Genomic DNA, 23,969 nt, shown 5'->3' with positions numbered 1-23,969 from the left:
CTAACTCTCTCTCTCTCCTCCCATTTAATGACTTGGGACGTTTTCTAATTCAAACCCTTTCTCCAAGATTTGATTTTTATTTCCTTTTTCCTTTCTCTTTGTTCTTCCCTTTTCTCCTCTCAATAAATCTGTTCCAGATTTTCACAATTTTTTAGAGAGAGAAACAAAAACAAAGGGCCGAAGTTAGAGAGAGAAAGTGAGAGATGGGTAAATATACGGAGCTTCTGGACTTGGGTGTGAGAATTGCTTGCAGATTTCACTCTCACTGTCCGCAGACTGCCCGGATGTATTACCACCCTCCGGCGGCTCACGACGACGGAGCCCACCACCAGCAGAATCAAGTTGGCGGCGGTGACGCGGCGGCGAAGGCGGCGGTGGCGGGGCGTTTTGGGTCTAATGGGGCTGCCCGGATTGATACTACTGACTTTATTCTTTATACTATTGCCTGATTATTATTTTTTATTATTATTATTATTATACAACTCAAGAAATTGTAATTTGAGGAGAGAGAAAAAAATATTGGATCTTTAATTATGAATTTATTTATTTAATCTGGTTTGAATTATTTATTTGTTTTTTTTCTTTTTTTTTTCTTTGTTGTTCATATGAATTGATTAGGGCGAATTAGTATTTCTGATTGAATATTAATTATTTAATTTTATATGTTCATGAAAAATTCATAACAAAATTATAGTTAGCTTGATGAATTAGCAAAGAATTCTTAGGTGAGGAGATATATAATTTTATTTTATTTAATTTAATTTTTGAGATATAATTGGAAGCAAAGAATCCTTAGGTGAGGAGATATAATTTTATTTATTTTTATTTTGTTTTATTTTATTTTTGAGATATGATTGGAGGATTGCCAAATCTGAGGAATCTCTTTGTGTGTGGTTGTTGGTGATTGGGTGGGGTTAAATTATTTAAATAAATATATACTTTAAAAAATATATAATATATGGTTGAATTAATAATATATTGTCCTTATTAGTGGCCCGACTCAGTCGGACTCGTGACAGCTATTTAATGGCAAGACTAGGTCACCAAATTTCCAGCCATATTTGAAAGGGTAAATTACATATTTACCCCCCTAAAGTATGTTAAAATAACTTTAAAGTCTCTATAATAGTGGTAATTACAATCACCTCCCTGAAACATTGTTAAAAACTCAAATGGAATAATGCATTGGATAAGTTATTCCTTTAAGATTCGAACGGCCAATTAGTTTCAGACTGTGGTGGAGATAACACTATGGTAGTAGCATTAAGGGCCCACGAGAAACAAATATAGTGCATATCGGTCCCCAAGACATGAAATATTGGCTCAGATAATTGTTTCAGTGGTGTGGTTGTAATTACCAATGCCGCATGGACATTAAAGTTATTTTAGCATACCTTAAGGGTGTAGGTGGAATTCACCCTATTTGAAATTTATAACACGCCTTAAAAACTACGTAGCACAAAAACTTCAGCGTTCTAATGTTCTGCGCAATTCGGACACGTTTTGTGTCCGAAATTCGAGGACACCTGCCGAACACATTATGGGTTATTTTGCAATTTAAAAAAAATAAAGACATATTTGAATACCAAATTTTTAAATATTTTTGTTGCGTCCTTAATTATTTACATAATTTAATGACCAATTGTAAATTGATAGTTGATAGTAAAATACTCTATTTACAATTTACTAGGATTTCAAGTGAAAGACTCTATTTACAATTTACAAGGATTTCAAGTGGTAGATCGCCATGACAAATATTTGGGTATGCCGGCATCCTTAGGTAAATCTCGAAAGGACATCTTTCACTTCTTGAGGGATCGTCTATGGTCCAAAATTAAGGGTTGGGGGGAAAAGCAGTTGTCGCAAGCGGAAAAAGATGTAATGATTAAATCTGTGTTACAAGCTATTCCATCGTACTTGATGTGCTGCTTCGAGTTACCTGCAGGCTTGCTGATCTTGAATCTACCATACGTGGGTTTTGGTGGGGTGGGGGTTCGGGCAGAAAGGTAGCTTGGATTTCTTGGAAGAAAATGTGTACACCAAAATCGGCAGGGGGAATGGGATTTCGGGATTTGCGTAGTTTCAATTATGCTTTGCTTGCAAAGCAGGTGTGGAGATTAATTACTAAACCTGACCTTCTCCTCTCCAAGATTCTTAAGGCCCGATAATTTCCAGAGAGCGATATTTTTCGAGCGGCAATCGGTTCTCGACCATCGGCTACATGGAAGAGTATGCTGAAGGCACGCCCGTTCTTGGTGCAAGGACTTCGGAAGCGCATCGGGAATGATCATGATACATCTATTTGGGCCGACCCATGGTTGCGAGACGATGGCAATCATAAGGTCTTAACTCGACGGCCAATTATGAGCAGTTACCCGAATCGGGTATCGGATCTCATTGACCCCGATTTATGCACGTGGAATATTGGAATTATTAATTCGCAATTTTGGCAAGTGGACAGAGAACGGATCTTAGCGGTTCCTATTGGAACTCGTAATGCACGAGACAGGTGAATTTGGCATTATTCTAAGACGGGAGAGCTTACGGTCCGAACCTGCTATCATAATATTATTTCACAATTTCATAGGTCAACTAACAGTCGGGGAAGGAATGAAGCATCACATAGCGGAGCAGCGAACCATAAGTGGACCGAGATTTGGAATCTGCCCCTCCCGCCGAAAATTCGCAACTTTCTATGGAGAGCTTGCTCGGATATCCTTCCTACAAGCGCGGAGCTCCACCGAAGGAAAATGGTCCCTTCTCCTATATGTATGCGATGCGGTGCTGATGTTGAAACTTTTTTGCATGTGCTGCAAGAGTGTAACCAGATGGGGAAGATTTGGAGTTCGCCGTTTTTCAATCTTCGACCCATGCGGCCACAAAGCTCGATGTGGAATTGGATTAGTCTTGCGAGGGCCTTTCTCCAGCGGGACAAGCTCCTCTTGGCACTTATTATTGCGTGGAAGGCCTGGGACGTAAGGAACAAATTAATGCATCGCGAAGAGGCTATGGAAGCGAAATATCTCATCAATTGGGGTCAAGATTTTCTTATCGAGTTCCAAAAGGCGATGGTCTTGACTCCGGAAATTCAAACGAGGTCCCTCTCAACGGCGTGGAGTCCTCCTCCTGAGGGCTGCATTAAAATCAACGTCGACGCAGCTTTGCCGAAGGGAATGGTCTATTACTCAGTTGCTATGGTCGCACGTGATTGGCGAGGTGGATGTTGCAGATGGGCGGTTCGTCGATTTCCGAGGCAACCACAGCCAGTCGAATGCGAGGCGCATGCAGTTTTTGAGGCAATTTCTTGTGCAAGGACCGTTGGCTGGAGCTCGATAATTATCGAAGGAGATTGTTTGCAGGTTATTTCTTCCCTCAAAGAAGGCGAGTCATCACTGTCGTCGTTCGGAGCTTATATCGATGAATGTTTGGCTATAACAGGCTCCTTTATATTTTGCGATTTTTCGTTTGTTAAGCGTAGTGGAAACCAATTGGCGCATGTGTTCGCCACGAACATTAGTTTAAGTTGTAGTGATGGAACTCATATTCCTCATAATTTGGCTATTAATGTCTAATGGAATTTTCTTTTCCCTAAAAAAAAAAAGTAAAATATATTTTAAATATGTTTGTATGAAAATAAAATAAAAAATATTTGTTATATAAATAAAAACTTATATATATTTATATAACTTTTAATATTTACGCATTTCTCTGAGTCCATCGTATCCATATTTTTTGGGCATGATATTTAATTATTTATCTGTGTCCGTCTCCCCTTATCTTTGTTTTACGGTTATAAGTCTTTAGCCATTGCGACAATGAAAAGGGAGCATGATATACTAAAATTGACTAGACCAAATATTGTCCAACAACTAACTAATTGTAGTCATTTTTCTCTTATTAGCTTTTCAGGTATTTTCTTTTTTACATTTTTTGATGTGCAACATAAAATAATTGTCACTTGTAGAAAGTAAATAGAAAAGGACAAGAAAATAAATTTATAGGGCTTGTTTAGGGGTGTAAAGCGGTCATATCATATTGCAATTAGCCCTTTCGGAAGAAAAAAAAATTGATTTTTTTCGGATGTGAAAAATTAGTTCCAATTCCATTAAAAAAGAAAAACGGAAGAAATCTGAATTTCAAAAATTGGAACGAAAAAACTTGTTCCGAAATTGGAAAATTTTGGAACGCAATTTGGAAATTTCCAATTTTTTGTCACCTAAAATATAAAAAGTACATAATTATATTGGTATTTTAAGTGTAATATTCAGAAGAACAAAAATCAGATTTTTTTTTGAAATTATTTTCGGGATTTAAATTGGATTAACAATCGAAATCTCATACGTATTCCAATATAATTCCGATCCAAATAATTTTGTAAAAAAACCGGAAGTCGGAATTTTAGAATTCGCATTGACAAATATTATATTCCAAAATGGATTTTTTGGACCGGAATCGAAGGAAATCAGATATTTTCATATGGGTAAATTACACACACACCCCTTAGGTATGCTCAAATAACTGTAAGGTCCCTGTGGTATCCATAATTACACTCACCCCCCTGAAAGGTACTTAAAAACTCTAACGGCATAATGTATTGGATACATTATTCCGATAGGGTTCTAATGGACTATTGGTTTCAGGAAGTGGTGAAGACAACAAAAAGTTATGGGTGATTTAAGAAACATTGGGGGAGCCATGTCACCCCATAACTCCCTATAACTCTATGTTATCTCCACAACTAGCTAAAAGTAATAGTCCATTAGAACCCTATCGGAATAATGTATCCAATACATTATCCCGTTAGAGTTTTTAAGTACCTTTCAGGGGGGTGAGTGTAATTATCGATACCACAGGGATCTTACAGTTATTTAAGCATACCTCAGGGGTGTGGGTGTAATTTACCCTTTTCATATTTATCATTCTATTTAGGGGAAACTACAGATAAATCCCTAATCCAAAACTTGAAACACGGATCAGTCCCTAGGTAGTTTCCCCTAGCATTTAAGTCCCTATTCACGCGTCTGACATGCAGATCAGTCCCTAATGTGAATTTTATATATTTTATTATATTTTCTTCTCACTCTCACCCTTTTCTCTCTCCTGCTTTTCTCTCTCTTCATCTTCTCTTTCTTTCTTCTCTCTCTTCATTTCTATCTGCTTTCTTTCTTCTCTATTTCTTCTCCATTTCTCTCCTCTGGTTTCCCCTTTTTTCCGGCGAAAAAATCACTGTAAAACCCACCCACCCCACAATGGCTACAAATGATGTATCTAACGATGTACCCAGTGTGATTCTTGGAAGTTGTCGATACAAAAATCAACTTCACATTATTTCCATAAAAAGTAATTCGACCTTAATGGAGATATATGGTGCTATTATCAACAAATGGAATCATATCCATCCAGATGCACTGATCCTCCAATACTTGGCTCCTCGGGAAAGATTGTATGTGACATTGGGCAGTGATGAAGATGTGGAGAATATGGTTGCATTGCATCTGATAATGAAGATGAGTCTGGTCGACATTGTCGTGACCTGCAAAGATGAAGCTAATTCGCGTGGAAAGAGGGTTCGCACCGATGGCTGGTAGGTCTCCATCTTTTTCTGTACTGCTGAAATGCATTTCTTTATGGTTGTTAATTATTGTGTGATACATAGTATAAAATATGGCACATAATAGTATCATGCTAATATAAATATGGTATGGACGTATGATACTTACAGTACGTAACCTTGATCTGAGTAGTATGGGTGATAGGTAAATTTGGTACTTCTGGTGGGAAAACATAGTATCATATAATGAGGAAGATAGTACGTTACCTTCATCTGAATAGTATGGGTGATAGGTAAATTTGGTACTGTTAATGGGAAAACATAGTATCATATAATGGGGAAGATAGTACGTAACCTTCATCTGAATAGTATGGGTGATAGGTAAACTTGGTACTATTTGTGGGAAAACTTAGTATTATATAATGGATAAGATAGTATGGAACCAGTGCATTGTTATGATATTTTCATGTACATTGTTATTTGGATTCCACTCTATTGTAATCCATTTTTAAAATTTTTTTGAAACCAAAAGCGGCGATCAATCGATGGAAATCGAGGGTAATCCGCTTGGAAATTCAATTGATGCATGGAGACATTGCATCCGTGGGGAGAATCAGTTTTTTAAAGATCCTGATGATTTTAGGCATATGTTGAAAAACTATTCTATTGCTAATAATCGATCATTTAAGTACATGAAAAATGATCAACAAAAGATCATAGCAGTATGCATTCACGAAAACTGCAAATGGAGGGTTTATGCATCATTGTACAAGTCAGATAAGTTATTTAGCATTCGCAAGTGCAATCTTGAGCACACTTGTGGTGATGCTACTCTTCGTACAAGGGTCATCCTAAAGCCGATGCTACATGGATTGCCCAAATTATGAAACGAAAATTGAGAACGCAGCCAGCTTACACACCATGTGGTATGTTAGAAGATATCCGAGACGATTATGGTCTGGAGCTTCAGTACTACACAGCATGGAGGGGTAAAGAAAAAGCAATGCGCGATATCCATGGTGATGAGACGACATGTTATGATAAACTGAGACGCTATTGTCGTGCATTAAAAATGCATAACCCTGGTAGCATGGCAGAGTATGAGATTGAACCTGCTACTCAAAAGTTTATTCGAATATTTATTAGTTTTGGGAGTTCTATCTCCGGCTTTCATCGGTGTAGGCCGATGATATGTTTGGATGGGACTCACATTAAAAATAAGTACAAAGGATGCTTGCTTTCTTCTATGTGCAAGGATCCAAATGATTCCTTGTATACATTGGCATACGCAGTTGTTGATGCTGAGAATGATAAAAACTGGGAGTGGTTTTGCATTAAATTGAAACAAATTCTAGATCTTCACAATGACAATAGATCTTTTACCATTTTCTCTGATCGTCATTCGGGGCTTCTTAAAGCCGTCCCGATGGTATTTCCTAGTAGCCACCATGCATATTGTTTGCGACACTTGGTGGATAACTTTAGAACTCAGGTATTTTGATTCTCTTTAATATGCAAATTGGAACGTACCATTTGTCACCTCATGTCATACTTTTGTATAACATGTTTCATACTTTTTTATAACATGTTTCATACTTTTGTATAACATGTTTCATACATTTGTGTAACATGTGTCATACTTTTGTATAACACATTTCATACATTTGTATAGCATGTTTCATACATTTGTATAGCATGTTTCATACATTTGTATAACATGTTTCAAAATAATATAGGTCCTGAGGAAGTACCCATTGCACAACAAGTCATATTGGGCGAGTGTTTTACATAATGCTGCATATGCTCCTACTCGGCAGGAGTTCGATGCAACTATTTCTCGTATAGTGCAATCTATGCCTCTCGCGGCATCATTTATTTAGAATTCTGATCCAAATCATTGGGCGAATGCCTATTTTTCTGGAGAAAGATGGGGAATCGTGAACAATAATCAGGCAGAAAATTGGAATGGTTGGGTTAAAGATGCCCGATCTTTGCCTGTTCCATCCATGATTGATCACATACGGATCAAAATAATGGAGATGCTGGTTAAACGACAAGGAAAAAGTTTGGCAATGACTGGCATATTGTGCAAGAAAATTCTAAAGAGATTAACAATCAATCATATGGCCTCTCGTTCCTTAAAATATTGTAGATCAAGTAGTACCGCTTTTGAGGTATATGATGAGGACAAGTCGTATAAGGTTGACTTGCAGCAGAAGACTTGTTCTTGTAAAGCATGGCAATTAGAGAAACTTCCATGCAAACATGCATGTGCATGTTTGGAGTCAAAAGGATACTCAGTATATGAGTTTGTGGATCCATGCTTTCATATTGATACGTACAAACAGGTATATCAATTCACGATTAACCCAATTCCCTCGTTTGATGAGGACTTTGACTTGTACGATGCGTGTAATGCTCCGCCCGATGTCTTTGTTAATGCACCTGATTCGAGAACTCGACCGGGACGTAGAAAGACAAAAAGAATTCCTTCACAAGTGCAAACTCGTAAACTGAAGTGTACTCGGTGTGGGAAGCCTGGACACAATCGTCGTACTTGCACACAACCAATCTGACTAGCAATTTTTTTTAATGTAAATACTGTCTGCATTTATGTTAATTAAACTAACTAGTCTTGTTTCTAATGTAAATTTTATGCTTTTCATCAGGGAGGACAAGATGGAGGAGAGCTTACATGATTGCCCATTATGTTATTCAAGTGATTGAAGTGAATGAAAACTGGCTGTTTGTACTTTATTATTATGTGATTTGCACTATGTTGTTTTGAACTTTGTACTATGTTTCAATTTGCACTATGTTTTTGCTATTTGTAGTTTGTACTATGTATTAGGTACTCTGTTCATTGATGGTTTATCATTTTCAGTCTAATGGTACTATTTTTATTTACACATGGTATTGGATATGAGATAGGATGGTATGCCTATTGTTGGTTGATGGTTTATCATTTTCAGTCTAATAGTACTATTTTTATTTACACATGGTATTAGATATGCGATATGATGGTATGCTTGTTGCTGCTTGATGGTTTATCATTTTCAGTATAAAGGTACTGATTTGATTTACGCATGGTATTATCTATGAGATAGGATGGTATGACTTACTCAATTTATGACCGTTACAATATAGCCGTTGCTTATAATATAGCCGTTGCTTATTGTCAGAACTAGTCAAGTCATAATATGACCATAAATGACACATAGGCTCATTTGTTTCTAATTCATGGCTTCTTCTAGTAGCACCACTCAAATGAGTGGGTTAAAATACAAAAAAGGGAAATGCAAGCGTCTTGATTGTGGGAAGAAAACAATAATCATGGTTTCAGAAACTATTTCGAATCCCGGAAGGTTATTTTACTGTTGCCCACACCATGGCTACTCCCATTGGGGTGAACCATTTGAAGTTGGGCAAACTTTTTCCAACTCAAATCGTGAAGAAAATGAAGCTACAAGTGCGTCGATGAACCAAGTCCATCAAGAAAGTGAAGTGAAGAATTGCAATTCTGAAGGTGGAGTAGTTCATAGTTTGATAGTGTTGAATCTAGTAATATTTGCAGTCTACATGCTATGTAAAACCTATGTACTGTTGTTTAATTAGTGAACATAAGAGTACAATGTATAAGCCGGTAAAGTACAAGTGAGTCGTGACTATAGTACGATTTGTTCACTGGTAAAGTATATGTTTGCCATTCATATAGTATTTTTACACTCTATATATTATTGTCGGGCCAATGCATCCATATGATCGCATTTTAAGACACAACTCTTCAGTTTTAGACTATTAAGAATGAATGGAGACAATGTGGGAGTCGATCAACATCGACTATGGTAAGAATTGAGGAAAGTATTAGTTTTACACTTGAGCAATGTAGACTTGCATGAATATATTGTATAGTATATGAGTATCATGTATGAAATTCAACATATTTATGGGATCTTGTATTCAAACGCAACAATAATGCTCACCTACCTTAAAATAATCATTTAAAACATAATTTATGCATCTCCCGTACTTATTGATCATTAAAACGTTGATGAAATTGGTACATTTCAATTCATCAAAAAATATAGTACGCTTTGTTAACCAATTAAGTATAATGTATAAGCTGGTAAAGTACAAGTGAGTCATCACTATAGTACCATGTGTTCACTGAAAAAGTATATGTTTGCCATTCATATAGTATTTTTACACTCTATATATTATTGTCGGGCCAATGCGTCCATATGATCGCATTTTAAGACACAACTCTTCAGTTTTAGACTATTAAGAATGAATGGAGACAATGTGGGAGTAGATCAACATCGACTATGGTAAGAATTGAGGAAAGTATTAGTTTTACACTTGAGCAATGTAGACTTGGATGAATATATTGTATAGTATATGAGTATCATGTATGAAATTCAACATATTTATGGGATCTTGTATTCAAACGCAACAATAATGCTCACCTACCTTAAAATAATCATTTAAAACATAATTTATGCATCTCTCGTACTTATTGATCATTAAAACGTCGATGAAATTGGTACATTTCAATTCATCAAAAAATATAGTACGCTTTGTTCACCAAATAAGTACAATGTATAAGCCGGTAAAGTACAAGTGAGTCGTGACTATAGTACGATTTGTTCACTGGTAAAGTATATGTTTGCCATTCATATAGTATTTTTACACTCTATATATTATTGTCGGGCCAATGCATCCATATGATCGCATTTTAAGACACAACTCTTCAGTTTTAGACTATTAAGAATGAATGGAGACAATGTGGGAGTCGATCAACATCGACTATGGTAAGAATTGAGGAAAGTATTAGTTTTACACTTGAGCAATGTAGACTTGTATGAATATATTGTATAGTATATGAGTATCATGTATGAAATTCAACATATTTATGGGATCTTGTATTCAAACGCAACAATAATGCTCACCTACCTTAAAATAATCATTTAAAACATAATTTATGCATCTCCCGTACTTATTGATCATTAAAACGTCGATGAAATTGGTACATTTCAATTCATCAAAAAATATAGTACGCTTTGTTCACCAAATAAGTACAATGTATAAGCCGGTAAAGTACAAGTGAGTCGTGACTATAGTACGATTTGTTCACTGGTAAAGTATATGTTTGCCATTCATATAGTATTTTTACACTCTATATATTATTGTCGGGCCAATGCATCCATATGATCGCATTTTAAGACACAACTCTTCAGTTTTAGACTATTAAGAATGAATGGAGACAGTGTGGGAGTCGATCAACATCGACTATGGTAAGATTGAGGAAAGTATTAGTTTTACACTTGAGCATTGTAGACTTGTATGAATATATTAATTGTATAGTATATGAAATTCAACATATTTATGGGATCTTGTATTCCAAACGCAACAATAATGCTCACCTACCTTAAAATAATCATCTAAAACATAATTTATGCATCTCCCGTACTTATAGTACCATGTGTTCAAAAGGCAAGTACATTTCATCGAAACATATAGTACAATGTATACAATGAAAAAGTACGAGTAGAGCTAATCAATAGTATTATTAGCTCTACAACAAAAGGACAGATTGTTTATGGCGTAAAAACACATTCACCTGTTCATTAATTAATTACAAAAAAACACAAAAACTTCCACTCCCAGTTTTTTCACAATAACGCCAGATCTATTTCATATTTAGCTTCCACTTCTACTCCCCGATGCCTCAGAAAGATAGCTGCTAGTTTTGGGCGAAGTGTTTTGATATCGCAAGTTTTTGCCTTAAACCAAATATCTTCACTGTTTACAGCATGACAATATGCCCACATGCAGACAAACAAGCCGCAATCAAGGTTCCCATCCTGCTGCCTACATCCATGAACCCATTTAGCTTCCGATTCTATCTCCAACCCAGACCTTCTTTCAACCACCTTGCTGTAAAACGAGGCCTACGAAAATAAAATATTATATTAGTCTACAACAATTCGCAAGAATAAAGAATAACTAATTACAAGAATATGGGCTTACAACATAATCCGCAATTCCTGGGAAATTCGGAGAATAGTCTATGGAGTTCCAATGGTAAATACATTTATCTATTGGGTTCAGAACAAGCAGGAACCAGTGTTCACTGGAATTGATAGGTATCATGACAAATGTTTTACTGAAGATATTTGCTGTGTTTAGCTTGTCAAAAGCCATCGTTCCAAAAATAGTAAATTCATTGAGAAGACAATCAAACTTGGCATCGCTCATTCGTTCTACGTCCACCCGAGGTCGCGACAGTAACTCTTGCTACGAAACATAATAGAGAATATTAGATAAACATTGTAATGTATGCAACATATTTGTTAAACCACTATATACCTGGGCAGGGGAGTCAAGGTAATCAATCTCATGTCCATGCTGGTTCATGATAGATTCGGAACATAATAGATTCAAGTACAAATCTATGTGTTCTGCACTCAGCATGTCATCAAATAAAAGTTCGCACATATGCCTCCCCGTCAATTGATGTGGGCATCTCTCCACAATAGTTTCACTACAGTAAGACATAACCACGTACTATTGGATAAGTAAACTTGTACTATGTACAAAGTTACTACATACTATAACATACAGTGACCATATACTATTGGATAAGTAGACTTATACTATGTACAAAGTTACTACATACTATAACATGCAGTAAACATGTACCATTGGATAAGTAAACTTATACTATGTACAAAGTTACTACATACTATAACATGCAGTCAACATGTACCATTGGATAAGTAAACTTATACTATGTACAAAGTTACTACAGACTATAAAATGCAGTCAACATGTACCATTAAAGACATTAACATGTACTATCAAGGTGGTTGTGCTCTTACCCTAAATCAACACTTTCCAAGAACTGATCCAACAATATCCTATCTTCTTCGGATATTTGGTCACGACGTACGTAGTCATTTCTTCCCCGGTAATAATCGGCATTCTATATAACGAATAAATCACACCAATTATGACAAAAAATAATAATAATGTAATACTAATATTAGATAAAAATACCTTGATCCCAGGGGCTGAAACCGAAACCTTGGACACAGGAACTTGTTTACGGCCACGTCCTCGTCCTCGTCCTCGCACGCGTGGAACTTTGGCCTTTGACTTTGGCCTTTGACTTTGACTTTCTTCTCCTTGATTTCTCTCTCTTTCTTCATTTCGTTCTCCTTCACCTTCCATCCCCTTTCCTCCTTCATTTTCTCCTTCATTTTCCCTTTCCTCTATCTCTATCTCTGCCTCTATCTCTATCTCTTTCTCTGTCTCCGTCTCTCTCTCTTTTTCTGTCTCTCTCTCATTCTCTCTCTCATTCACTCTCTCTGTCTCTTTCTCTTTCTCCTTCTCTTTCTCCTGCTCTTTCTCTATCTCTATCTCCTTCTCTTTCTCTATCTCCTTTTCTTTCTTTCTCTTACTCTGCATTTTTTTTTCTTTATTTTTTTCTTCTGTTACATTCCCCCTCTTCCTTTTTAAGTTATTCTTCTTCTGCTGCAACTAAAAAAAACAATAGTACGAAACATGTTATACCATAGTATTATATTGGTTGACATATAGTATGTTCCAATGGGAATGGAAGTATGAATTTTAAGGTTTATTGTATTAATGACTTACAGGTGTTGCTTCCACGTCTCCAATCTCATCTTCACTACTCTCAGAACTTATTTCCACAAATCTGTCAGCACTAATTCCAACAACTGGACCAGAAATTACTTCCAAAACCGGAGAAAGCAACGCTTTCTCTTTCGGGTACACAGAAAATGGTATAACCTAATAAACGTAAAAAATTTGTTAGCAAATACCTAATACATTATATATTTTGTAACTCAAAGTGTTACCTCCACTTGTTTTATCTGATCAAAAAGCAACCTAGCTGTTTCTTCATCGATCGGGATTTTGCTGTCTTGCCACCGGAAGAACCGGGGAAATTTGTAAACACTGGTGCTAACCCCTAGTAACGTGATCCTTTCATGCACCCATGCCTGCGCATTTTGGAATCAATATTAATTGGTATATTCAATATAACATAATATATATTCACTATTAGATATCACTTACCAATAAGCCGATAGTGCATCCATCAAAATACTTCAACCCCCCCTTCAGATACCCCTCCATATTCTCAACAAGAATATCATACACCAACTTTCCCCATGCAAAAGACCCTAAAACCTCCAAATCTTCTACATGCGGATAAACCCACCTTTCTAACGTTTTGTTCCCCTTTGGCAGTAGAATAGTATTAAACAGATAAATAGTGTACAATCTGCTGAAATCTTCAACAGATTGTTGATCGGTCATAACTGCATAGGCCTCCAGTTTATAACCAATATATGGCCTCGTCACTAAAGATAACTTACCATCAAAAATACGTGTGATGAAATCAGTGTCTCTACCATCCATATTCACATCCACCGGTACGCCTTCGTACTGCAGCCCTAATACGATAGATAATTGCTGCGGAGTGAATTCCAAGCGTATAGTATTTCCCCCAAACCAGAAGGCCCGATCTTCTGGATTGTACGCTTGCATGAGAGACACAACCCTATGGAAGCTGTGGTTTATTTTAGGCATGTCCATGTAGTGATAGAAGGGATTTTTCTTCAGTACTTCATGATGTTGTTTCTTCATCACTTTTTTCACACCTTCCATAGTTGTTTGAAAGGCCCACGGTGAGCACCTGCAGCCTATTGATAGCTTGTTGCCTTCTTCTTTTACAACAATTCCTGCAATTACATACACATAAAACAAATACAATTATAACAGATACAACGTACTATAAAGTTCCACATGTCAATACCATCCGAAGTCACTAGTAATACCATTCAAAGGCACTAGTAATACTATTATGGCATATGACTTATACTACAGGACCATCAAACATTATACTTCTAGCACCACATGTCAATACCATCCGAAGTCACACGTAATACCATTCAAAGGCACTAGTAATACTATTATGGCATATGACTTATACTACAGGACCATCAACATTATACTTCTAGTACCACATGTCAATACCATCCGAAGTCACAAGTAATACCATTCAAAGTCACTAGTAATACTATTGTGGCATATGACACATGCTACAGAACCATCAAAGATTATACCATCTAAATGCACTATTAATACCATTACTGCGCATGACACATACTATAGAACCAGTACGAAAAATACAATAAGCCTCTTTCCCATATCCTATATGAAACCCTTGTTAGGACTCAAAATGCTTTGGGGACATGCTAATGTCACCGAAGAATAATACCCATGAGAAAACTGTTACAAAATCATGAAATTCGACAACAAATAAATGATCTTTGCAAACCCAAACAACAGAACAACAAATATTGGAACCGATTTAATGATTAGGGGAAACACCGAATAAATTCGAGGCATAATACCCATGAGTGGATATGTTCAAAATCATGCAATTCTATAACAAATAAACCTTTTTGCCCTGCTTAAGCAACACCCAAATGGGTCTGTTTCCAAGAAAATGAAAAAAAAATAAAAAATCAAACCTTGTTGTTTACCCTGCTTCACCATTGTTTATAAATGGGTTTGTTTATACTATATTTCTGCGGTTTGTTGATTCTTCGTGCTTCGTAATTTCTTCCTTCTTTGTTGTTTCTCTGTTGCGTTTCTTCTTCGTTTCTTCTTCGTTTCTCTGTTGCGTTTCTTCTTGGTCTGAAAATGGGTATAACTGAATGGGGGTTTTTTCTGCGCCTTTTTAGCTTCTTTTTTGTTGTTTGATTTTTGAAATGTAACGGGCAAAGAGCGTGTAATACAAACAGCGCGTTGGAAGTTGAAAAGAAGTTATGTAAAATTAGTATAAAGTAAAGGGTATTTTAGTATTTGCACATTTTATTAGGGACTGATCTGCATGTTAGGCGCGTGAGTAGGGACTTAAATGCTAGGGGAAACTACCTAGGGACTGATCTGTATTTCAAGTTTTGGATTAGGGATTTATCTGTAGTTTCCCCTTCTATTTATAACTTAAGAAACATATATATAGTGAACACCACATCACGCCATTTTGACTTTATTATGTTGATCAAGCACACTATGCAATCAAATTAAGCAAACATTTATAATTGAATTGACTAATTTTATTAATAGTATAACCCCGAGATTATTCAATAATTGCACTTTAGCCCATTGTATAACCAATCGAGCCATCAAAGCCCATTTGTTAACAAATCTAAATATTTGGGCTTAAATGTTAGCCCAAAACATATCTCTCTCTCTAATATAAAAATAATATGGGAAACTATATTTTTTGCCCTTCAAGTTTGCAGTTTGCACCAATTTCACATTTTGTCCCATGTTAAAAAAAAACATATTTAGTCCCTAATATTAAAAAAATGCAACATTTTTAGTCATTTTTGTCAATTTCACGTTAAAAATAACATAATGAACCGTGTCAATGTCACTCCCTTAACCAACCGACTAACGGTAGATTGATGAAAATGACCAAGAGTGTTAAACTATTGGAACATTATGCACCAAATGTGTTTTTTGTGAACATAAGGGATCAAATGAGTAATCGATGCAAACTTGAGGGGTGAAAACTGTAATTTCCCCAAAATAATATGAATGAATGTTGAATAATCAAACGAGAGTGTTGAATAATATAATTCTCTCCATCTTTCTCTGAGAACTGAAATTCCACCTACTACAGAATCATCTTCAACAAGAGTACGCCCCTTCTCCCACTACCTACGTATATATATATTCTCTGTGTGCGTGTGATTGTGCGTGTTTATATTCTTCTTTTTGCGCTATTTTATTCGGTTATTCTTTTAATTTTTTTATTTAGCGTTAAAAAACAAAATTGTATTCCGCTGACCAAATCGTTGTGAAGATAATTCAGAAAGGAAACAGAATTGAAATTGCTGCCAACAAATTAGAATATCGGAAAATTGAAAATAAATGCGGGTCAGTTAATTAGGTTTTGATTTTGATTTTAGTTTGCTGTACTCTGAATCATTTATGTTGTAGCTTACGAATCACTGATCGGAAATTTGCAGAACTAGGTATCTGGAATTTATCTATTATTTTTTTTTTAATTTTTATCTGATGGTGTTCTTTGTGTGGTGATGAAATCTTTGTGCAGAGGCGAATTTTGTAGATTGAATTTTGTTTTTTGCCCCCTCTTGGAATCTGATTTTGGGATATAATGGCTGGTGAGGATGATTTCACCTTTTGTCCGGTATGTTCTTCGATATTTTTCATGAGCTATTTCGTATTGTAATTTCAATTTATTGGCAAATTACTTGCTCGTTTTTGGGGCGGTTTTCCCTAAATCGTGTATTAAGATCAATATGAGTTGCTTTTTATCGTCTTGTTTTCAATAGTGACGGAGCTACTGTGGTACTAGGGTGGGCACTTGGATGTCTAAAAAAAAAATTATATATCATAGTTTAGGGTGCTTTTGGTATATATAAATTATTGGTCGATTTGAAATTTTATTAGAAATTCGCAATCTGTTGGGAAACTTCTTTCAAAATCTTTCGTCGACAATTCCACTTTTACAGTTTAGAAAATCTCACGCCCCTGTCAAATATTAATCATTGGGGGATTAATTGATATTTTGCTGTCTTACATTGAGAAATATATATCAGGCAGTTTCTAATATTGACAAAGTGACGGTTGTTTTTTCGATAAATATTTTTTACATGAAAAATGTACATTTTGTTTTCTTGTACATTTTTATTCCGATTTGTTATTCATCTATTCTTTTAGTATTCAACTTCGAACACTTTGTGGTGTTATTAGGTTCCCCCGCCAGTAGACGATACTCAGAAAGTTGCCGATGATGTAAGCGGGATTCGTATAGATGATGTAAATGAAAATGCTACCGATAAGATTAGTAACAAGAAAAATGGTAGTAATATGTTTAAAATTAGTGGTACCTCTCAGAAGCAAGAAACAGTTGGCTCTTTGTCTTTTACTGTTACTGATGCATCGTCTAGCGGAGGAATCGATCAACAGCCCAAAAAAACAGCGGAAGTGGGTCCCGCAAGTTCAGCTAAGCCTTCAACGCCTGTAAAGAAGTCTACGGCTCGTGCGAAGGTTCCTTTTGAGAAGGGGTATAGTCAGGTGGACTGGCTTAAGCTTACAAGAACGCACCCTGATTTGGCAGGTTCTTACCATCTTTTTTTTTTTTTTTTTTTTCCCGAAATATGTTTGGTAAATTTCTCTATTGACAATCTAACTGTAAAATCTAGCCGAACGAACTAATGATACCAAACTTTTGATGAAATTGCTTTTAGTTTCTCATTGCTATTCTGGTCCCGTCTAAGTAGGGTGATACGCATTTGTGACCAATTTTTCTCAACTAACTAATACATGAATCACACTCAACACAAAAATACTCGCACATGCATAGAAATAACCACTTGTTGAACAATTCAGCTTCAATTCATGTGCTTTGTCGTGCCAATTATAGACTATTATAGTCAAAATATTCTTGAATTTTCACATCACGTAATGTGGAGCCATGTGTCCGTTTTTGGAACTTATTTGTGTGCAGCTGTCCAATTTAGCTTAAGTTCTGCAGAAAATAGTGCACGATTAGTGTTCAAGCACAATCAACTTCTACTTAGTCGTAGTGCATAACTGAATTGTTTTGTGTTCATATTATATTGGTCTCAGGATTGAAGGGACACTCGAATAAGAGACTTATATCATTGAACGAAGTGAAACAAAATCAGTCTGAAAACTCCATGTGGACTGTTCTAAAAGGCCGTGTCTATAATATTGCCCCATATATGAAGTTTCATCCTGGAGGTACCCATTGATTTTTGTACCTCAGAGTATTTCTAATTATTTTGGATTTTCTTTTTAAACTCGTATTCTCTTAGCGATTGTGGTTTGTTACTGTCTTGCAGAATCTTTGTCACTAGTAGCAAGTTCTTTTAACTGTTTATATTCGATTTGTATATCATCTAATTTTTTTTACCGTACATTTGCTGCTGCTGCTAGGTGTCGATATGCTAATGAAGGCAGTTGGAAAAGATTGCACGTCTTTATTCAGTATCCTTTTTGTCATATTTTACCAACATTTTTTTTTATCAATTTCTACCGAATAAAATTAGTATGATATCCGATACTATTGCGAATCCTGATTCTTGATTCAGATAAATACCATGCTTGGGTTAATGCAGAATTCATGTTGGAGAAATGTCTCGTCGGCGTTTTAGACGTGGGCAAATGAAGACATTCGCTTCATAGAAAAAAAATGCAATTCTTTGCAACAATTTTATTCCCCTGATATGGTTGTAGAAGCCAGAGGCAAGAGATTCTGCTTAGTATATATGTTCTTACATATTTGAAAGAGGGGAGACTGATATAAAGACAGTATTTTTATCTATTGATCAGTTTGTCTATGTTGAGCTTCGTATTAGCCAATGTGTCTTTACAATTCTTGGCATTAATCATATTCAATTCTTGGCATGAATCATATTCGATTTATGTATTACTGTTCTTCTTCTGTTTTTTCTTGCATTGTATTTATATTTGATTGATCAAATTATTCCGAAACAATAACTTGTATTACAAGCAGTTGAAAATCAGCTCATGCAAATCACATATTTGCTAAAGTAACGCCTTATCCTTTGATTAGCCTCGAGAAGAGGCTGAATTCCCATTACTGCATCTCATCTATTACATATATATTAGAATTGCACGCCTCAAATATCTCGATAATGCAGATATATTGCTATTATTATTACATCTTCGCAGCAGGAAAAACACGGACTTCATCAAGAACAGGGCCACAGAGAGAGCCAAAGTCATCGATCCTCGTATGATAAAAGGAGCTGAAGAAAGTCAACCTGGTCCTGTCCGAAACCGACGTGAACTGAAAACTGTAAGTCGAAAACTTCCCTTTGCCTTCAGATTTGAACGGTGCTTTCGCTGTCGTTTTAGCAGCGAAAGCCTCCACAAGCATCGATCCGTGACAGCCGTTTTTAGCATCACCAACAACAAACGAGAGATTGTAGACTTTGTTTGGGACTGTTCTGATGATTTGCGCAATTGCACTCTCTCTTCCCGCAACAAGTTCGACAGCAGATTTTCCGAAAGGTACGTTGAAATGTTTTGCGTCGATAAATTTTACGGCTTTCAATGATTCGATAATCCAACCAGGGAGTGGTGAAGTTAGGTCTTCTTGTTTTGGTGGGAGGAGAACTCCATGAGACGAGTTCATTAGTAGATGAGGGCCTTCTTCAAATCCTTCGTTCTTGACTAGGTTCACTGCAAAATAAAAAATAAAAAAAAATAGTTGGAATAAGGGTTTTATTGTTTAATTAGTAAACATAGATTACATGTCGAATACTGCAGAAACAGTTGGATCTGGGAATTAGACATGTAATAAAATTATGAAGTCAAAGTAGAGCCACCTGGTGAAGGGAATAACTAAAAGTCAGACCATTTAATAATGCTGTGAAAGCTAACCACAGTATAATAGATCTTTTGTTTAGTGTTTTAACATAATGCACAAAGACAGTGCATGCACAGCTAAAAATCACATGCTCTTTAGGAAAATTGTAAACACTCCATTATGAGGCTCGATTTTTTAATCGAATGATTTGAAGGCTGGGATTTTAAAACCCTTAATAAAAAATTCCATCGAACGTGTTTCGATGAATTTGTTTTCACAACGAATTTCAAATCTTTAAAATCGAGATGTTTTCAGGTTATTGTAGTGAATTTCGAACGTATGTCATTTGAAGCCATATCAAGATTTTCCCCACCCAAAATCCTTCCATCCAAAACAATATGTATAGAACCATAGCAAAAGGCAATAGCATAAACAATTAATCGAACATTTAAAAACCTTTAAAAAACGGAAAATCGATCAAGGAAACGAGAAAACCATTAGAGACAAGAGAGGTGTTTGTTAGATGATAATTACCTCTGCTTGGCTTAGGAGGGAAGAGTTCTTTAATGGCAACGGCATCCAAGAGGGGCCCACAAGCAGGATCTTCCTGCATTCCCGTGTTATGAAAAATCACCTTCACGTAATTCGAATTAGCCCTAAATCCCCAAGCGTAAGTGTCGCCACCATTGCTGCTATAAAGTGTAGCCAAAGGGAGGTCCCCTGTTTGAGGAGGCACAGAAACCCTCAAAACCTCATCCTGTGCACAAGTTCTCGATGCACCGAATGTGAGTGCATACAAAGAGCCGTTTTTCACGGGGATGGTTTGGGAAATCGAGGCCTCGTTTCCGAGGCGAACTGCGTGGACCCCGTGTGCCACGGCAAAGTACATGCCGCCTGGCTGGGGACCACCGGAGATGTACTCAACGAAGCCGTTGATTTCCCATTTGGGGAGGGCGTGTTTGCCTTGGAGCACTGTTTTCTTGATGTCTTTAGGGCTCGGTTTCTCTTCGAAATTCCCATTTGGGAGAAGCCCTGATAAAAATATAATGTGGGCTAGTGTCAAAACTTGCTAAATAGAAACATTAATGTAAGATAAAGATCATGTTTTTATGGGTAAAGATATGTAGTTTTCAAGAAATTCTGCTAGGAGTGTGTGTGTGTGTGTGTGTGTGTGTGTGTGTGTGTGTAGGAGCTGAATAGAAACATCAGTATAAGATGAAGATCAAGTTAGCAGTTCAAGAATCTCTAAGAAAGAATGAGAACTTGATAAAGATCTACCAAGAATGAGAATGTGAAGTAAAGTTGTAACTAGGACAAGTAGATCAAAGTATACATGTAAAAAAAAACCCGAAACCCGAAAACGAAACCGTAACATTAGTGTAGCATAAAAATTGTGTCTTTGGGTAAAAAAATGATTTTCAAGAATCTCTGTAAGAATTAGAACTTGGTAAAGATCTAGTGTTGTGTACCAAGAATTAAAACATGAAGTACAGTTGTAAATAAGATAAGTAGATAAAATGTTATGGCATACCTTCAAAAGGAGGTGGTGGTGCAAGAGCAGACACAGTGTAGAGAAAGCACAGAGAAAGCATGAAAGAGATCTTCATTTTCATTTTTGCACAACAGAATCAGCAGAGAGAGAGAGAGAGAGAGAATGGTCTAAGGTAAAGGATGGTATTAGGGCATCTGTGTTGTGCATTTATTTATACATAATAGAGTCTGTCTGTGTGTGTGTGTGTGTGTGAGAGAGAGAGAGAGAGAGAGAGAGAGAGAGAGAGCATGGGAACAAGTACACCTTTTAAGGGGCAGATGCAACATGGTGATAATTTGTCTGTTTGTCTCAAAAAAACACAGTTTATATTGTTTTAATAATAACATTAGGGCTTTATCTTTCTCCTTGATTCATGCAATTCCCCCATTTATATTATTTGTGTATTCCAATGAACAAATCATCCTTTTTATTTTCTTTTAATCTTTTGAATTTGAATTTTGAAAAAAAATTTAACCTTTCCTCTTAGACAAGAATCTAACTGGGCCTTGTTCAATCATTGATGCCAAATCTTACAAGGAAAAAATGTCGTGTCCATCTCGAGAGGTGTTATCGGAATCAATTTTCGTTCAGTAGAACTTCGATAAATTAATAATCCATTTAAATATTAATTTCTTTCGATTTTATTGAATTATTAGTTCAATAATTTAATATTTCACTAAATTTAAAGAATTAATTTAGCATGACTGTATTAATTTATTGAGGTTTTAAGTGTATTTGACGATGAATTCATTGCAAACATGCATCCCCACCGGCCATTGAACTAAGTACTTTATTAGTCGATACGTGTTTAATTCACTTTTATTTATTTATTTTATCTTTTTTTTTTCTATTGAGGAAAAATATTTCAAGGCTGATTGATTGCACAACTCAATTATTAATATTGGATAACACGTGGCTCGGTTAATGTATAGTTAGTGTTGTAATGAAAACACCTATTGTGTGTCTATCTTGAATATATATTATTAACTCATAAACAACTCTCATAATGTATAGCTGCCCTAGCCATAATAGTTAATAAATTCTCTCTCAACCAAAACCCTTTACTCTATTTCCTCATGCCAAAAACTAATTAAATTTTTCTTTTTATTTTTATTGTAAAATTAGCACTTTCAAGGTTTGATTTATGCTATAATTTTTGCCATATTTTATATTTTACCACATGTATATATATAGAAATATGGTACATAACAGTTTGCCGGTCAAATTATGAAAAACACTCTCATGTTTGGGTAATTACAACCACCCATAAAATATGAATCTTTATACACGTCTGTTCACTCTTGTTGTGTCAAATTAGTGGTATTTTCTAGATTATTTGGAATATTCTCCAGTTTGTATCTGTTTTACCACATTCGAGCTCCACATTTTGGAATCAGATGATAATAAAATGCGTCTCTTAACTTATAAATATCAGATTTTGATGCATCAAAAACTGCATTTTTGCACAAAACGAGTACAAACTTAAAAAACATTTATAAAACTTAAAAAATTCTATTGAATTTGATCTCATGAAGCTAAAGGTGTAAGAAAATTCATAGTTGAATGAGTTTTTCATAATTTAATCTTACTGGATAATATGTATCCTGATGAAAAACTACTCAATAAATTTCATAAAAAAATGTTTTTTTTATGGTGGGACCCAAAAATCACCGAATTAGGTGATGTATCATGGATGGGTCTAAAATGTCCAAGAATGGGTCCAAACCCCATAGGCGCGTAATTTACTCTTCGAGTCATCACCCCCATGTGCAACTTTGAAACAGAACAAGTTTTTTTCCAAATACTATCTAATTATTTCAAATAAATAATTTGTTAATATGCTTTTTTTTCAATTATAAATCAAATTTGAAGTATCTTGCATTGTTGGATTTATTTTCAAGAATGAGGATAGGGACGTTACATTGGGAATGTTCGAGATAGCTCAGCTGGTGGAGCATACGACTGAAAATCCTCGTGTCACTAGTTCAAATTTGGTTTCTGGCACATGATTAATTTGTAGGGGTAATATGTTAGAGGTCCCTAGTTGGAAACATAATTAGATGTGGAATACAACTTTAATATTTTTTTATGAACTAGATCATTTTAAGAAAAATAAATATGAGTCGCATTCTCAATTTTTCTTTTATCCATAATTTACCCTTAACCTAAATTCATAAATTCTAAAGTCACGTTTCTCTCAGATTTATTTTTCTTTTTTCTTTCGTCTCTCAATCTCGCCCTCTCCCGTCTCTCAATGTCGCTCTCAATGTCACTCTCTCTGTCTCGTCTATTTCTCTCGCTCTCTCTCACAATCTTTATCTCTCTATTTTTCGATATCGCTATCTCTCTTTGTCTCTTTCGTTCTCCACCACTCCAATGTTGGTATAATTAATAACAATCTGCGTAAACGAAAATACTTACTTGTTTGTCGAAAAGAGGAATTGTGAAAAACACAA

At 35.7% G+C, this 23,969-nt stretch overlaps 4 protein-coding genes and 1 long non-coding RNA gene across 6 annotated transcripts; 3 read left to right on the top strand and 2 right to left on the bottom strand.

Moving 5' to 3' along the window:
- The first annotated feature begins 5,516 nt into the window (after positions 1-5,516).
- On the top strand, positions 5,517-8,440 carry LOC148765295 (uncharacterized). The gene is made up of 2 exons (XR_016029897.1): positions 5,517-5,584; positions 8,221-8,440. It is a non-coding gene; the product is annotated as an uncharacterized LOC148765295 (long non-coding RNA).
- LOC148765296 (uncharacterized) lies at positions 6,433-7,102 on the top strand. The gene has a single exon (XM_088814391.1). It carries the CDS (start codon positions 6,435-6,437, stop codon positions 7,050-7,052), a length of 618 nt encoding a protein of 205 aa, XP_088670517.1. The 5' UTR covers positions 6,433-6,434; the 3' UTR covers positions 7,053-7,102.
- Positions 8,441-12,348: 3,908 nt separating the features above from the next.
- LOC148765294 (uncharacterized) lies at positions 12,349-14,942 on the bottom strand. The gene is made up of 3 exons (XM_088814471.1): positions 13,655-14,942; positions 13,211-13,578; positions 12,349-13,093 (listed from the first exon to the last, which is right to left on the bottom strand). Exons 1-2 carry the CDS (start codon positions 14,246-14,248, stop codon positions 13,423-13,425), a joined length of 750 nt encoding a protein of 249 aa, XP_088670597.1. The 5' UTR covers positions 14,249-14,942; the 3' UTR covers positions 12,349-13,093; positions 13,211-13,422.
- Positions 14,943-16,204: 1,262 nt separating this feature from the next.
- On the top strand, positions 16,205-19,201 carry RLF (reduced lateral root formation). Of its 2 annotated transcripts, none has more exons than XM_088813129.1 (6): positions 16,205-16,294; positions 16,713-16,808; positions 17,375-17,741; positions 18,254-18,388; positions 18,584-18,634; positions 18,739-19,201. In XM_088813129.1, the coding sequence occupies exons 2-6, from the start codon at positions 16,776-16,778 to the stop codon at positions 18,813-18,815; spliced, it is 663 nt and encodes a 220-aa protein (XP_088669255.1). In that variant the 5' UTR covers positions 16,205-16,294; positions 16,713-16,775; the 3' UTR covers positions 18,816-19,201. The 2 variants fall into 2 exon arrangements, with proteins under 2 accessions (XP_088669255.1, XP_088669256.1); XM_088813130.1 differs by having other exon boundaries at positions 16,282-16,534.
- LOC105977279 (DNA-directed RNA polymerase subunit beta (Protein of unknown function, DUF642)) lies at positions 19,192-21,824 on the bottom strand. The gene is made up of 3 exons (XM_013002586.2): positions 21,514-21,824; positions 20,517-21,014; positions 19,192-19,855 (listed from the first exon to the last, which is right to left on the bottom strand). The coding sequence occupies exons 1-3, from the start codon at positions 21,593-21,595 to the stop codon at positions 19,329-19,331; spliced, it is 1,107 nt and encodes a 368-aa protein (XP_012858040.2). The 5' UTR covers positions 21,596-21,824; the 3' UTR covers positions 19,192-19,328.
- Between the last annotated feature and the right edge of the window lie 2,145 nt (positions 21,825-23,969).

Source organism: Erythranthe guttata, chromosome 14, assembly GCF_056151865.1.
Source record: "Erythranthe guttata isolate IM_541 chromosome 14, IM_541, whole genome shotgun sequence".
Lineage (NCBI taxonomy): Eukaryota > Viridiplantae > Streptophyta > Magnoliopsida > Lamiales > Phrymaceae > Erythranthe > Erythranthe guttata.
Note: the sequence above shows the minus strand (reverse complement) of the source record. Positions and strands in the feature narration are given on the sequence as shown.